Source organism: Aedes albopictus, chromosome 2 (genome assembly GCF_035046485.1).
Source record: "Aedes albopictus strain Foshan chromosome 2, AalbF5, whole genome shotgun sequence".
Taxonomy (NCBI): Eukaryota; Metazoa; Arthropoda; class Insecta; order Diptera; family Culicidae; genus Aedes; species Aedes albopictus.
In genome coordinates this window covers 27,807,663-27,824,261 of record NC_085137.1, presented here as the reverse complement: position 1 = coordinate 27,824,261, position 16,599 = coordinate 27,807,663, and the positions used below count along the sequence as shown (strand labels likewise).

At 40.2% G+C, this 16,599-nt stretch overlaps 1 protein-coding gene across 2 annotated transcripts; it reads right to left on the bottom strand.

The window, feature by feature from the left end:
- Nucleotides 1-351: 351 nt before the first annotated feature.
- Nucleotides 352-16,511, bottom strand: LOC109402527 (calponin homology domain-containing protein DDB_G0272472). Of its 2 annotated transcripts, none has more exons than XM_062849364.1 (4): nucleotides 16,388-16,511; nucleotides 2,630-4,649; nucleotides 2,415-2,569; nucleotides 352-2,347 (listed from the first exon to the last, which is right to left on the bottom strand). In XM_062849364.1, exons 2-4 carry the CDS (start codon nucleotides 4,640-4,642, stop codon nucleotides 2,200-2,202), a joined length of 2,316 nt encoding a protein of 771 aa, XP_062705348.1. In that variant the 5' UTR covers nucleotides 4,643-4,649; nucleotides 16,388-16,511; the 3' UTR covers nucleotides 352-2,199. The 2 variants fall into 2 exon arrangements, with proteins under 2 accessions (XP_062705348.1, XP_019530771.2); XM_019675226.3 differs by lacking the exon at nucleotides 16,388-16,511 and adding an exon at nucleotides 9,601-10,108.
- Nucleotides 16,512-16,599: the final 88 nt, after the last annotated feature.

Below are 16,599 nucleotides of genomic sequence, written 5' to 3'. Positions count from 1 at the left end.
ATTCTTCTTAAAATTTACCCAGTTATTTTTATAGAAGTTTCTTCCAAATTATTTGCCAGTTGTTCTCCTGGGATTTCTGCACATTTTTTTTCGGAGTTTCTAACAGAATTTTCTTCAAATAATTTTCTGAGATTTCTCTTGAAGTTCCTCGTTGGTTTTCTCCTGGAGTTTCTTTTAAAGATTTTTGCGGAAAACCTTCCAGAGTTCTCATCTTCAGACGCGAATTCTTCGGCAACCTCCGATATGACAATTTTATTGGGATAGAGATGTGTAGTTCTTGTACATTTGTATATTGAAAACCCTTGTCACCCACCAACAATTTCTAGACTATTCGGATTTGTACATTAAAGATAAATCAGATGCTTATGACGTTTTTATAATTTTTATTGCAAATGCATCAAGAAAAAATGTTTTTAAAACTTCCAAAATCTACTATGTTCAACCTACGTAAAATCAGACTTATAGTAGTATAATAGACTTCTTGTTTGTCCACTCTGTTATATCAATTCTAACTGTTTTGAACCACTAAATGGTGATCTGCTTCCGGGAGTAAACTGCAAACACAGACAAACAGACGTAACTCTTATAGGAAATTCATCAAAAACTTTTGTCCTGTGTCATTTTTCTGAGCACACTGCCACCTGTTGGTAGAACCGCGCGCGACACTGTCGGCCATGATGGATTTCGATTTGACGTTTTGCTAACACGCACACTACTACACAAATTGCCTGTAATTTTCGTTTGCATCATTCAGCAACGTGTACACTGGCAAACGTCAAAGCGATCGAACACTAGCACCTCTGGTGGAACAATCGCGCAAATCAAATGAAATTTGAATTGATCGTTAAATGCATGTGCCAAGCTGTTTTGAAGAGTGTTACGTCTGTTTGTCTGTGTGCAAAGGTTCTAAGTGAATGATGAATATTCCTAACTGTTGGGATCAATGGAAAAACATCCTGGCAACACTGCTCCGCTCCACAGTTTACATCAGTCTACGTCAAGTCAACTGTGGGCTCACCAGTGACAACCGGAGTGTCACTGTAGTGACGCAATAGATGTTGACAACAATCAAGCCAGTTGTCAACATGCAAGATGGCCACTTGCACAGTTCGTCCAGTCCGTTTGTAAATGTTTATATTTCATTTTATGTATTATTTTAATGTGTATATACTAGTATTGTAAATAAATCATTTTAGTATGTTAGTTTGTAATTCGTATGTTACGCGTTTTGCTAGTATGCAACAGTGGCGACGAGAAAGTGGGTCCTAAAGACCCCGGAAACAAATCCACGCAAGGGAAGAAGTCGTAAAATGGAGTTTTCCAAAAGTTTTCCCTACGGATTCACCATCATCAAATCCAATCACGGCTTATCAAAGAGCACTACACTTGGGACTGGATCAATCACCATCCGTCAACAATTGCACCCATCACACAGTGTGCTACTAGTTGCTGTAAGTGCATGAGGACAAATCAAGTCATGTCCTCTGAACCCATCACATCAAGGGTTCGTTACAGTGACGTCATCCGGAGCACTGTGAGAAGCACTCAGCAGCCATGATGTTTGCATCAGCATCAAGCAACATCATTCATTCATACGGCATGCAAGCAGCTTCCACACAAGTTCCGGGCCTACGCGTTTCATTATCATCCAGAGACGAACAACACTGACCAACAGCATCATCAGTACGTTGGTCAAGCATAAACGATCATTCACGACGCTCTTCGTGTGAAGACCGATTCGTAGAATGTTCTCCACAACACAATTATCATCATCAATTCAAGGCGGAGATGTTGGGATCAATGGAAAAACATCCTGGCAACACTGCTCCGCTCCACAGTTTACATCAGTCTACGTCAAGTCAACTGTGGGCTCACCAGTGACAACCGGAGTGTCACTGTAGTGACGCAATAGATGTTGACAACAATCAAGCCAGTTGTCAACATGCAAGATGGCCACTTGCACAGTTCGTCCAGTCCGTTTGTAAATGTTTATATTTCATTTTATGTATTATTTTAATGTGTATATACTAGTATTGTAAATAAATCATTTTAGTATGTTAGTTTGTAATTCGTATGTTACGCGTTTTGCTAGTATGCAACACTAACCAAAAAATTCAAATCGTTTAAAGTTCAATTTTCAAATATGCGGAAGATAACGTATCTCAAGTTTCAGAGCAATTATATAAAGGTGCAGACTTTTTAGATTTCCTCCTCGATTGGTTTGTAATCTGGCAGCAGTTCCCAGATCTTCATGCGCCATCGCTGACGGCGCTGTTCCGTCTCCTTCTCGATTTTCAGTATAATGTGCAGCCGTTGCCAACGTTCAAACACTTTCCATTTGAGTTGCCTGTTAGAAAAAAAAACATGCATCGTGACTTCACATTCCTATTTCTGTAATAAATCTTATTCTTTACCATTCATAATGTGCGGCAGCATGAGACATCTTGCCCTGTAGAATCAGCAGCGACTGTTTGGTACGCCCTATCCACACTGAAATGACCTTCTCCGTCTGACGAACTTCCCACCAATCCATAGCCACTTGCATTTTCTTGCGTTGTTCGTGACAGTACTGAAAGAGAAAAAATCGTCACTCGAAATCTTCATCATTCACAACTCAAGTCACTCTTACCTCTTTCCAACCGTTCATTCCATGCCTCATCAACTTCCTGTTCGCCAACTCGTCGGCCATCAGCTTCTTGTCCTCCCACACCGAGTTGGTTAGCTTCCACCACTTGCGGAAGTATTTCTTTTTGTAGAACCGCTTCCGCGCCACCATTGCACGTCTTTCGTTGTCCCTTCGTATTCCCAGCAACAGTTTAAACGCTAAAATTCCCAACCGTTTCAACTTCAACAGCCTGAACTCCTTCGCTATCTGGTTGTTTGCAATCCACGCCTGACGTTCCTGTTCGCGAATGATCTTCTGCAGTTTCTCCAGCTTTCGCTTTTCGCGCATCTCCCGGTAACGTTTCTTGCGGGCTTCCTCGTCCTCCAAGCGTTTGGCCTCTTCGGCTGCCATTTTCGACTCTTCACGTTCCTTCTCTAGACGCATCCGTCGTTCCTTGGCTTCCACGTGTCGCTGACTGCGCTCCATCGCTCTTTCTTGCATTTTCGCCAAGAACTTCGGTATCATCAGTCCTTGCGCTTGCAACTTGCGCATTTCGTCCTCTTCGCTGGTGTCATTCTTCATATTGCCCACTATCTGGATACACTTTGCTTTGGCGCGCAACCGCACGTGCCCGGTACGCATCGCCTTGTGTAGTTCGCTTTGTATTTCCATCTTGGATATCTTTGCACCTTCGGAGAACTTTGATAGCTTTAGCTCGGTAATGATACGCTCTTGACGTTCCAGTTTGAGCTTCTGCAGTTCTATGATGTCTTGTTGGACCTTCAAACGGTGTTCGTAGTCTTTCTTGACGGTGGTTACCTGTGTAACAGTCGCGTTAGGTTTGGAAGTCTTTTTCTTATTGGCGCGAATGTTGTTGATGAATTCGTTAATCCTTTTTAATTTCTGCTCGCGTGTTGATGTAACTCCGGCTCCCTTGGAGATTTTCTCAAGAATGGTGAACTGCAACCATTTGAAGAAATATTGCTTCAGAAGAGCCCGATCGTAGTTTTGCATGAAACCTTCCTTTAGTGCTGCGCTAATCACCTTCCGCGACTCCTCCGATATTTCTATTTTGTCATCAATCGGAGGGGTTTCTCCCGGGCGATAGTTCGTGACTCTCAGCTTGCTGTAGTCTTTCTCTTCCATTTCGCAACGCTTGACCAGTATCAAGCCGCCTTCCTCTAGTGGAACGATCGGTTCTTCAACGACTTCTGGGTCATCATAATTGTAGGTGAGTTTCACCTTCCCGAAATCAGCGCTATCATCTTTGGACGATCCACCAGAATCCTCAATTCGAGTTACCGTGAAACAATCATCACTAGAATCAGTATGGAAAGCCGTTTGCACCGGTTCATCCTGGGTCGGTTCGGAAGCACTCTCTGTAGATAAGAATTCCGTTTCGTCAAACTCATCAAGGTCAGAGTCCAGTGACTCCAGGAATAACTCGTTGTCATCAAAATCATAATCCGACCCATCCATTGAAAACGAAGATTCTTCGGCTGGATATGTAATCACTTGCGTATCTCCGAAGCGAACGATCTTATTCTCATCTTCCTCTTCATCCACCAAACTATCCCCGTTCTGATCGATGCCGTTATCAACATCTTCCCCGTTCCTTCCAAGATACTTCTTCTGCAAAGCATCCGTTTCCTCTCTGATTTCCTCGATTGTGGCCGGCTCCTTGAACATCATCAGCTTCTCCTGACGTAGCTCTTCGATGAAACTATCCGTACCACGAATTGCACTTTCATAAAAATCGTTAGTAAACTTTTCGCATTCCTCCAAACTCTCGTAGATGAAACTGTTGTCGATCTTGGGCAAATCAATTAGCAAAAAACTTTTCTTCTGTTCGCTGACAAGGTTCTTCTTCACGTTGGCTCCATTCCGGGAGACTTCTTTGCGAAATTTGTTCAGCTCGTTTTCGAATAGGGTCGACTCGATAGATCGGTTGTGGTTGTCCAGAACTTCTTGTTGGTACGCTCGAACCGGATCTGGTGCCGTTTTGCGGCGTGTCTCCTTCGGTTTACGTTTGATCATCTCATGCCTAGAAAATGTTATGGGTACATTGTATGGGTAATGTTATGTTTTATGGATTATTGTATTAAATTAGATTTGTCGTATAATTTATTATGAAGCCACGTTGATTTCTTTGTTTTTTAGAATTTCTCTAAAGCATTCGTAATTTTCATGAAATCATGATGGAGTTTCCAAAGGAAGTTTGACAGTTTTGGAAGTATCCTTAATGTCTAATAAATTATCCGAGATATTTTGATGAATGTTTGGTAGAACTTCTGATGGAGTTCCTAAGAAAATCTTTTTCGGTAAAATTAAATGTCAAGCGGATGCTTGGCTTGGTTTATGCGCTGGGAAAAAATACACATTTGGCAACGCGTGTACTGATAGCCTAATTGTGTTGTTGAATAGGCAAGAAATGAGAATTACAGCAACACAGTAATCCAAAGTTTTGCTTGAACGGCATCAAATTAGGCATGGAATCATAATACCCACATTACTATTGTATTTATAGAAGAAGTAGCTAAGAATTGAGGGGGTTAGAAGTAAAGGGGTGTGACAAAAAACCACTTTCGAGTAAATGATGAAAAATTTATTTCATAAATTTTTCATCCCATACAAAATGTATGGAGTTTCAAAATGGACCCAATTTACTCCGATTTATTGTAATTTTTCTAATTTGTAAAAATAATCTTAACCTTTCAGTACTCGCGCCAATTTTTGTAACGCGAGCAGTACAACACCCATACATACTGAAATATCTGAGGATCCTGATTGTTTAGAGGAGGACTGTCTTTGGCAAAGTTGTTGTAAATTTCATGGGCTACTTGATGCTGACAAACTTGATTCGTAATACGTCCACTAGGCGGCGCTAGTGAGCAATATCCTGTTATATCTTATACTAGCTGTCCCGGCAAACGTCGTACTGCGCCTACTGTGTTTTTGACATGCAGCTCCATAGGGACGTCCCCCGTGAAGTCATCTGTATGGGAGCCCCCCGTTCCAGAGACCGGAAAGGTCTCACACCAGGCTAAGAACCTTCCCCGGTCCAAAACCCCTCTGCATACAAAATTTGAAACCGATCGGTTCAATAGTTTCCGAATCCATAGTGGTCAGACAGACAGACAGACAGACAGAAATTCATTTTTATATGTATAGATCTCAGGATCCTGATGTCTTAGAAAGATGGTGTCTTCGGCAAAGTTGTTTGGTAGGTAAACGGCTTACAGATTATTTGCCGTTTAATTGGAAATTCCACCGCTTAGAAATTTCATCACTTGGCGGCGCTAGTGACAACGTAAATATTATATATTATGTATCTCTGGACCCTTATTACTTAGAAAGATAGTGTCTTCGGCAAAGATGTTTGGTATATCAAGGGCTTATAGATGAGTGACAGTTGCGCTAGTGAGCACGTAAATTTTTATTCTCATGTAGCTCAGGATTCCGATTAAAAAGGCACGGGATACCGTCTTCAGCCAGAGGCTGTACAGACTGAACAGAACTTAACACTAGACCATGGACCACGGCATACATTACATGCACCAGTGGATAGCATGGTGCGGTTACACGCTTGGTAACGCTAACGGAACGGCCACGAAGCTCCACTTTACTCAGAAAGATGGTGTCTTCGGCAAAGTTGTTTGGTAGATCAAAGACCAAATGGAGGAAAAGTTACCTCTCGTGCCGACCTTCTAAAAGATCGAAAACTTACAGATAGTTGTCCGTTTGCATCGTAATTTCACCACTAGATGACGCTAGTGAATATAAAAAATGGATATGCAATAGTTCTCAGGATCCTGGTTACTAGAAGAGAGATGGTGGTTTCGGCAAAGTTGTCAAATAGGTTAAGTGCATTTGGTTGATGGGTCGTTATTTCGAAAGTAAGTGGTGCTAATGAGTATGCAAATTATATATCTTATATATCTCCGAGTCTGATTACCTGGGAAGTTGATATCTTTGGCAAGGTTGGTTGGTAGATCAAGGGCTTTCAGTTGATTGACCATTTGATTCGTGCTTCTGCCACCAGAAGACGCTAGTTATAAATTTGCAAAAGCATGAACGTGTTATTATTGATCTAGAAAAAAAAATCAACGAGCTGTAAATTTTTATACTTCCGAATGTTTTCAAAATTTGAAAATTACACAACTAGTTGATTATAATTTGTTTAAATTTGCATTTGATTGATTAATTTTACATTAAGTTAAAGCGCTTAGTTAAATATTTAATATCTGACCGTCGTATTTCAATATACTCTATCTTAAGGTTATCAATGTCACGGGATAAGTACATCCATCCTTTATCCATCAAACAACAATGTCGAAGACATCATCTTTCTAAGTAATCAGGATCTTGAGATATATGAGGTACAAAATGGGAATGCTTACTAGTGCCATCTGGATGTGAAATTGCACGTCATATTTGTCTTCATCAGTTAGTGTTTGATCTACTAAACAACTTTTCAGAAGACACCATCTTTCTAAGTAATCAGGGTCCTGAGACACATGAGTTATAAAATTTGAATACCCACTAGCGCCACCTAGATGTGGAGTTTCAAATCATACGGCTCTCCATCAGTTAGTGTTCGATCTACTAAACAACTTGGCTGAAGACATCATCTTTCTAAGTCAGTGGTGCTCATCCTGCGGCCCGCGGAGTACTTTAGGACGAATCGAAATTTTTGAACGATTATTTGAAATAACTCGTTAAATTTATAATGCGTGCACCCACACAAAAAAATGCTGATCAATTTTTACAGTGTTGAACACAAATTAAATGATAAATAAACAAAAAGAACAATCCGTTATGGTAAGATATTTCGGCATTTCAGCTAAGCTACGAAGCCAGCTTATAGTTATTTATAAGTGGTACGAATAAAATGAAAGTTTGTTAAAAATGCAATCTTGAATCATTTAATAATTAGTTGCAGTTTTTAAGCGCAGTCAATGCAACGCTGAGCAAATATTTCACATTTCGCCTTTCCAAAGAACATAAAAACACAAAGCACGAAGTTTTTGACAAAACTCTTAACGAATCTCAATTTGGTTGCCAATATTGTTAAATTTTCACTGCTTGTTTAAATGTCTATTATAAGACTCACATTTTTCGAAACAAATCTTAAGAATCCAATTTGAATTGTCCAAGCGAAACTCCTGAACAAACTTAAAGAAAAAAAATCTCAGGCGAGATTCATAAAGCGTCTCCTGTGCCCTTTTGGAGAAACTTTTGGATACATTTTTGGAGAAACTCCAGGAAACATTATTGGAGAAAAATTTTAAGCAACTCTAAGCGAAATATATGGAGAAACTCAAATCATCCTGGAGAAAATAAACCTGAAGAAACTCAATGACAAAGTTGTGGCGATACTGCTTGGAAATTATAGGAGCATCTCTTAGAAAAATGTTCTGGTGCCACTCTAACAGGAATTTCTAAAACAACTTTAGATTAAATTCCTCGAACAACAAAAACAGAATTTTCTAGAGTAACTACAAACAAGATTCCAGGATCAACTGCATCAGGACACAGAAGATGCCTAGAACGCATGAGGAAAATTTGAACAATAAATTTGAAGCAACTTATGCAGCAAATTTAGAAGATAATGTTGAAGAAACTTTCGGGAACAATTGTTAAAAATCTTATTTTTGAAGAAATGATGAAGTATTTCATCAACTTTAGAAGAGGCTTATGGAAAGAATTTACTAAAATCTACAAGAAACTCCTGGAAAATTTTCGGAGAAATTCTAGGAGAAATTCTTGTAAACGATTAATGAGGAATTCCTGAAGTAACTTCAGGGCAGTTCCAAAGGCAAACCTAAGAGGTGTTCCAAGAGAATTCTAGAAAAACTCAAAGAAACTTCAAGAAATTTTTCGAAAACCTTGTGGAGCAACTCTACAAGAAATTTCAGGAGAAAATCCAGCAAACCTTTTTGGAGCGATTCAACAGAAATTCTTATAAAAGCAGCAGTGTAACACTTACCGATGATCTCTCATCGTTGGCTTGGGGCAACTGTGAATAATCGTTATTTTCATCAGTATTTAATGCGTTTTCGCTTTAAAAACGTGAACTACTATTTAATTTGACTGTATTCATGACGTTGCAGGTTGTGTAGTCACAATAAAAAAAATAATTATGGCAATAAAATATTCTAACCGAATGCATCGCTTTCATTAGCGTCATCGAGCATCTTCTCTCTTGATTGCGCTATCGTATCGAACCGGACAAGAGAATGAACAGCATTTCGAGGAGCGTTCCCGAGCATGTCGGTTCACGAAATGTTTCAATCGCGAATGTATCACTTGCTGAGCATGGACCATTCAGTGGTTCGCGATAAAAATCCACACACTGGTTATATGGGATAGAAAAATTACATGCTCACTAGCGCCGCCTATCGGTTGAAATCTGAATTTCTCAGATCACCTCGCGAAGGCTCTTGATATCCCAAGTAACTTTGCCGAAGACACCATATTTCTAGATCATTTAGATTTTGAAATACACTAATTCACATTCAACTGTCTATCTTATCTTAAATATAGTACGTTCTTAATATTGCGATTTTCAATTTTCCGCATTATAAGGAGTTATACTGATTTCAAAAAAGATCCTATAATATTCCAAATAAGATTCCTATAGAATACATTTGGGGTTGACATCGATAGAAAAGATGGTTTCAAAGTAATAGTCGATAATAATTATCGACTATTACTTTGAAATATTATTCTCATGTGTTGTACAAAGTACAACAGCGCGATTAACGGAAGGTTAAAAAAGTTCCTAAAAACTTGAAATTAAAGATTTTTTTATATGCTATCTTCGGCCTAATTACCATTCGGCTTAATGATCAAGCATCGTAAAGTGTTTAAACTTGATAACACTCCATCAAAAATCTATGTAACTATCCATGTGAATCGTTTTACCGTTTCACCTCACATGTGCATTTTGCACCGACCACCCCATCCTATTAGCTGTGAATCTGTGAACCAACCTGATATCCATCACCAGCACCGGATTCAGGACCGTCCGCTGTTGCTGGCCGTCGCCGTTCAAAATCCGCATCTGATTTTCGTCGATGAAATCCATGTTGAAAAATCGCTTCACCGTCTTGGACGTGACGGTAATGTTGTTCAGGTGCTTCCGTCGGATTCGATCCCATCGATTTTCCTTCGGTGGTTGCGATTTGCTCAGCAGGCGCTCCAACAGCTGAGCCGAACTTGGGCTTGGACCCGGCGCGGCCGGTGGATCCTTTGGTATTCCATTGCAATGACCGTTTACCGTTAAATTCGTTCGGTTATCCATTTTTGTTTGGAAAGTAAATTTTTTCACTGCCGATTCTAGTAAATGATGGATTTTTTTAATGTTGGCGTAAACAAAGCACGCGGTTGCCCGGGGTGACCGCGTGCCAACCGTTCGAGGAAACACCCACCCGGTCCTCCTTATCGGCATGTTCCTTATCCAGGACTCTATGCTGCCTGCAGTTGATAGAAGGAATTATGTTTCGAAGGGTGGCGTTGGAATGGCAAGGAGCCTTGCAGTCGGTCACATTTATAGCAGGGGTGGCGTTAATAAAAGCATAAACGGAAAAGGATAGCGACAGTCTGTTGCAGGACAAGAACAGACACTAGGTAACGTTTTTAGGGTTTTTAGATATTAGACAGTGTATAATTAACATCGTTGAGATCATTTTTCATGCATCATACAGGGTGCGGCAGGAAAAAATGCGAAAAGTTCAAGGCACTATTACACGCTAAATATGGGATATGTATAACTATTTTTTCATGACAGTGTATCAGTCAATGTCTATATTCTAGCACTGAAAAATGGAAATGAACATATTTGATGCTTAACATGTGATAATGTAGGCCTAATAAGCGGATATCAATAAACTGCGCGCCCAATGGTCATTAAACAAAATGACTATAACACTGATCCAGAGCCATGTAGTTTCACATTCCAGATGAAATAAGTATATATATTTGATGATATTGTCAGAGATGGAAACACTCTCATCGTGAATCAACTCGCGAGTGTAAAAGCAACAAACGGTTTACTCACGGTGCCGAGAGTAAGCCGTGTGTAAGTTTATTCGCACCCGCTTGCTTCACGAGTATGAAGCAAAACAAAAACAAAAACACTCATGAATTTTTATTCGCGAAGAACAAGTGGAGATGCGGGAATTGCATTTTAGTGCGGTTTTAATAGCAAAACAAGTAATTATCCATCAGATAGTAGTGTTTTGTGCTTTATTATTCCTGAAAAGTTAATCTGTCGGCCGTGTAAATTCGTTTTTTCACAAAATTGAAAAATGTTCAGAGCTGCTTCGCGAATCAATCACGAGTGCGACCAGCTTCGTTAGCTCGCGAGTGAAGGAAGTGCGAATATGTTCTGGCTTCTGCTGTTCACGAGTAGGATAGCTTTGCGTTTGTGTCTACTCAGCTGCATTCCTCACTTTTTTCCATCACTGGATATTGTAGAGAAAATCAAAAATTTTGTTTTATCAGATGCGAAATTTAGCGACCTGTGCGATTTTCTGCGGTTTGAAAATTCTGGTTGTCTTCATCTTCAGGCACCGCCCTGTAAAGGTTAGTGACCAAAATGTGAAATTTTTTAATTAACTTTTCAGAAAACTAGCCTATTATAGATCATGGAACGTTGAAACATAGATTGGTTAATGTCAAATGGACGAAAATGAGGTTTGAAGTTGAAAAACACTTTCGCATTTTTTCCTGCCGCATACTGTATATCAAAGTTTTGAAATGGGAAAGAGAAACAGCTTCATTTACCCTCCTGACGATAATGGGTAGAGAAGCTGCCAAGGGCGTCATTTCCTCTAATTAATTTTAATAATGTTCGTATTCATTGGACCTTTATTTGATCTATTTATTGGTACCTACAATCTATCTATCTATATAAAAATGAATTTCTGTCTGTCTGTCTGTCTGTCTGTCTGTCTGTCTGTCTGTCTGACCGCTATGGATTCGGAAACTACTGAACCGATCGGCTTCAAATTTTGTATGCAGGTAGGTTTGGGACCGGGGAAGGTTCTTAGCCTGGTGTGAGACCTCTCCGGTCTCTGGAACGGGGGGCTCCCATACAGATGACTTCGCGGGGGACGTCCCTATGGAGCTGCATGTCAAAAAACACAGTAGGCAGGCAGTACGACGTTTGCCGGGACAGCTAGTTTATTATAAATGTGAAAATTTTAAATGAAAACACTGTCGTGCTTAGAGTCCTTTGCAAAAAATATGATTTTGAAAAAATCATATCTAAACCCTATTGTAAAGCGCATCGTGAAAAATAATTAACAAGCAATTTGTTCCGGAGGCAAGTCATCTTTTTAGAAGCTGGTAAGGATGGTATCGCAGCTGAACTCGTCAAAATGGGCACAGAAAAGTTGGCCATCTGTCTGCAACGGTTGATATTCAGGATCTGGGAAACCGAACAGCTACCGGAGGAGTGAAAGGAAGGGGTTATCTGCCCCATTCACAAGAAAGGTGACCATTTGGAATGTGAGAACTTCAGAGCGATCACTATTTTGAATGCTGTCTACAAAGTGCTATCCCAGATCATCTGCCGTTGTCTGTCAGCTAAAACAAATGAGTTCGTGGGAAGCTATCGAGCCGGCTTCATCGACGGCCGGTCGACAACGGACCAGAAATGCCGCGGATTTTTTTTTATCTGTATTAACGAGATTTTTAGCCCTAGGCTAGTTCATCTCGGGACCCACGCTTCACTACCCTTCCGAAGGAAGAACTCACATTTTGCGAGTTTGTCGGGAGTAGGATTCGATCCCAGGTCCTCAGCGTGATAGTCAAACGTTCTAACCATCACACCAGGTCCGCTCCAATGTCGTGGATACCAGGTCCCAACGCATCATCTGTTCATCGACTTTAAAACGGCATACGACAGTATTATATCGTTGGTGTGTTCGACTGTTTTACGAAACTGTTTTGTGGTGGCTTGTCAGTCTTGACAAAAATAAAACACTATTTATGTTATTTTGTCCGACGTTTCGGTCCGTTTGGGACCTTCTTCAGGGACTCTGGAAATGTTTATTTATTAGTTGTAACATTTTTTAATATTCGAGAAAACTTTCAATTTTTACCAATAGTTACAGTGTTCTCGTCCAGTGTGGTTCGGTAGAACCTGTAACTGTCGATTTGGTTCGAATTTCTGTCGGATACAAAAAGTGGTGCATAATTTTAATTTTCACCCACGCAATTTGTCTCGGTGTACTTACTCCCGCACAATCGCAGCCAAATTGGATGCCCTATCGGGGGAAACTCGTTCCGAAAATTAGCACTCTGGAATTTAGAACCTACTTCGCAAACGATCACCATTGCTTTCCGTGTATCTTTGTGGTGTTCGTGTGGACTGTCGTGTTTTGGTGGTGTAAGTGACTAATAATTTCCCTACAGTGTGTGTGTGTTTACAATTTGTTTTGCTCGTTTGTTTTGCTCATTCGTTTCTACTTCTTCGGCTCTGTTGGTTGTTTCGGAGCCAATGCAGAACCCCGGCATACGCGACATGCAGGTTGTCCGTGTCCGTTCGTTTGTTGATCGTGTTCGGCGTGTTGTTGATGTGGCAGCTCTCGAGTATCGATAGGTTTCTCCCCCTGTTTGTTGTGTCTAGGATTTTCGTCTGGTCCAGCTTGAACTTGTGGCTCTCTCTGGCTGCATGGTTGACTAGAGCAGTCGTCTCCATTATTTCCATCATCGCCGCATCTCTGGGTGTATGTCCCGCCTGTTGGAGTGTGTGGAGTTTTTTCATGCTAGACTTGTGTTTGGATACCCTTGCCTTCAATTTTTGTGTGGTCATCCCGATATAGCACGCATTGCAGTTTTCGCAGTCTATTTGGTAAACAACGTTACTGCGTTCTTCCATTGGGGTTTTGTCTTTGACCAGTGGAAGAAGCGAGCCTATGTTTTTGTGTTGTTTACATGCTATTTTTGTATCGGGGTATTCCCGTCGAAGGATTTTTGTGACGGTTTGTGTCAGTCCATGTATATTCGTGAGTGAGCAATATGCTGTTTGTTGTTGGTTTTCGTCATTATTGCTCACCTCCATAGCTTGTTCATGGTTCTGGCTTTCAACCACTCTGTTTATTACGCGAACACTTCACGTATCTTTTCTGCAGGAAGGGCTAGAAACAGATCGTCAACATATTTCTTCAAGAACGGAATGGCCACAGAGGTCTTAGCAAGAGCATTTTCCAGCAGGTCTTCCATCACGTATTCGGCGATTATCGGCGATAGAGGGTTCCCCATCGCCATGCCAAAGATTTGCTGATAGAATTGCCCGTCGAAAACAAAGTAGCTGGAATCGATGCAAAACTCCGTAACTTCCCAGAAAAGGTCGAGACAAATGGGGGTGTTTTCCTTTATCTCGTCCCAGTGTCGAAAAATGGTTCGTTTGACTAGGCTCTTGGGTATGGATGTGAACAGTGCTACCACGTCGAACGATACCAGGATGTATCCTTGTGGCAGTTCTAGGGAGTTCACATATTCGCAGAAAGAGAAGGAATCCTTAATGCTTGACAGTATTGACCGCACAGAGCTATGGAGAATCATGGACGAAAACGGCTTTCCTGGGAAGCTAAACTAGACTGATTAAAGCAACGATGGACGGTATGCAAAACTGCGTAAGGGTTTCGGGTGAACTATCCAGTTTATTCGAATCTCGCTGGAGACTGCGACAAGATGACGGACTCTCATATGCCTACTCTTCAACATTGCTCTGGAAGGTGTGATGCGACGAGCCGGGCTCAACAGCTGGGGAACGATTTTCGCAGAATCCGGTCATTTTGTGTGCTTTGCGAACGACATGGACATTATCTCCAGAATATTTGGAACGGTGGCAGAGCTGTACACCCGCCTGAAACGCGAACCAGCAAAGATCGGACTTTTGGTGAATGCCTCAAAAACAAAGTACCACATGCTGGTAGGCGGAACCGAACACGGCCGGATTCGTCTGGCCAGTAATGTTACGATCAGAATAATGGCAGCATTCACGCAGAAAAAAGCATGGTAAAATCAAAAATATTTCAGGTAAACTCAAATAAATTGTCAATTTGTTCTGGCAACAAAAATAAAACTGTTTGGAGCATTTTTGAAACAAACATGTATCTTCTGACTGGTTATGTTTGCTGGTAATTTTTGCTTTTTTGTGGCAGGTCGGCCCTACGGAAATATTTGTTTTCCAATTAAATTTACAAAACTATTTTCTTCTCTAGGAAAATCCACTTCCCGCGTGGCACTTTCAATGCCAACATCATGTAGATAACATACGCTCCCGAAATCAATGGGATTTCGTGGAAACTTTTGGTGAAACTTGCCTTTTTTGCAAGAGGAAAACTTGTTTGGTGATGCAGCTGGAACTTGAGAGTTTTGTTTATGTTCTCGACGGCGGAACGGGGGGCTCTTCAATGGGTATTGTAGAAATCAATATGTAATTGAGTTTGTTTTAAAAATTAATATTTTAGTTTTAAATATTTTATCAGTTTACCGAATAAACATGAATATTTTTGTTTCAAACGAACGAAGTTGTTCTCCGTGTTGCTTTCAGAAAGCAATAGCGGTGATCTTTCGTAGAGTAGGATTTCGTCATGATTGTGGAAACGGATTTTTCTCGTGACATAGCAGACTGCCCAGAAAAAAAAACCATAGCAGATATCAGAGAATGCGATGTTCGAAAAGTTGGTTTTCAAAATTACAAATTACGCCATATTTGCCAAACTTGCTAAGTGACTTTCGATCTGTACTATTGTTATAAGGCAGCTCCAGCCTCTTTAATTATATCCATTGTTGTTACTAATAATGGTCACGATTCCATGTGTATATTAAGAAAATGTTGCTGTTTTAGCTCGAAGATCAATGCATTTGGCATCCGTATGTTTACACTACCTAGCAGCTGAGAATGCATTGTGCCTGCAATTTGAATGCGCTGTATTATTCCAAAACGAATAAAACTTCAAGTGGTCTTCTAACCAAACATAGACAATGTGTGGAGCATGGGTATGATCGCTTCCACCCGCACCCAAATAGATCTAAAATGCTGGCAAGGCAGAATATTCAATCACAACTTGAGCTTGGGTTGGATCAGCTTTTTAATAGGGTGTACCAAGGAAATCTTTACAGTACATGACTATCTTTGACCGTTTTTTTTTTGTCTTGAGGCGTTTTTCTAGAGGAAAATCAGGAGGATTTATTATGCATATTTGACAAGACTTGACATTACTTAGTATTCTTGTAACAATTTTGCGATTGTTTGGTTGATATGAAATTTTTACATATACTTTTTACATGAAATTGAAATAAGAATGTTGATAGACAAATGTTTTACTGAATAACTCATTGATAAATATAAGTTTTATCTAAAATCACGGTTTAAATTCCGATTTTATATCACTATTTCACATGTTAAACTTATGTGAAATAGGTATATTTTCATTATTGCTTAGAAAAACATTCTTTATAAAAATCTGGCGAATCTAATGGAGAATCGTTACTGAAAATTTTTACGTTGAAATCATGGAGAAATTTGTAACTGTTCCTGGTGAAACTAAGACGACATTCTTCTGGCCAAAGTCTACGCTCCATACAATTTTCAATTTTGTATAGACAAAAGCCTACGCGGAGGAAGAGAGGGGTCTAATATAATCAAAATTAGATCTACGAGGTTTATGAACAGCCCCTTTCTTATCGATACATCCCTCTCAACTAGATTAAACTCAGCTTCTGGATTACTTAGAGTTCTATTAGCTTAATAGCACTTACACAGTTCTTATCAGCGATCATTTTCACCAAGAATGCGTCATTTCTTGGCACTTGCTTTGAGGTAGTCAAGCAAATCCATCCCTAGATCTGCATATCTATTGCATCTCAGTTAGATAAGGTCCCAATTTTCTTCGTTTCTATCTCGGTTTTCCAAAGTTGTTTGCTTTATGACTCACTCTTGTCGCGCAACTAGCACCCTCAATCGTTGAGGC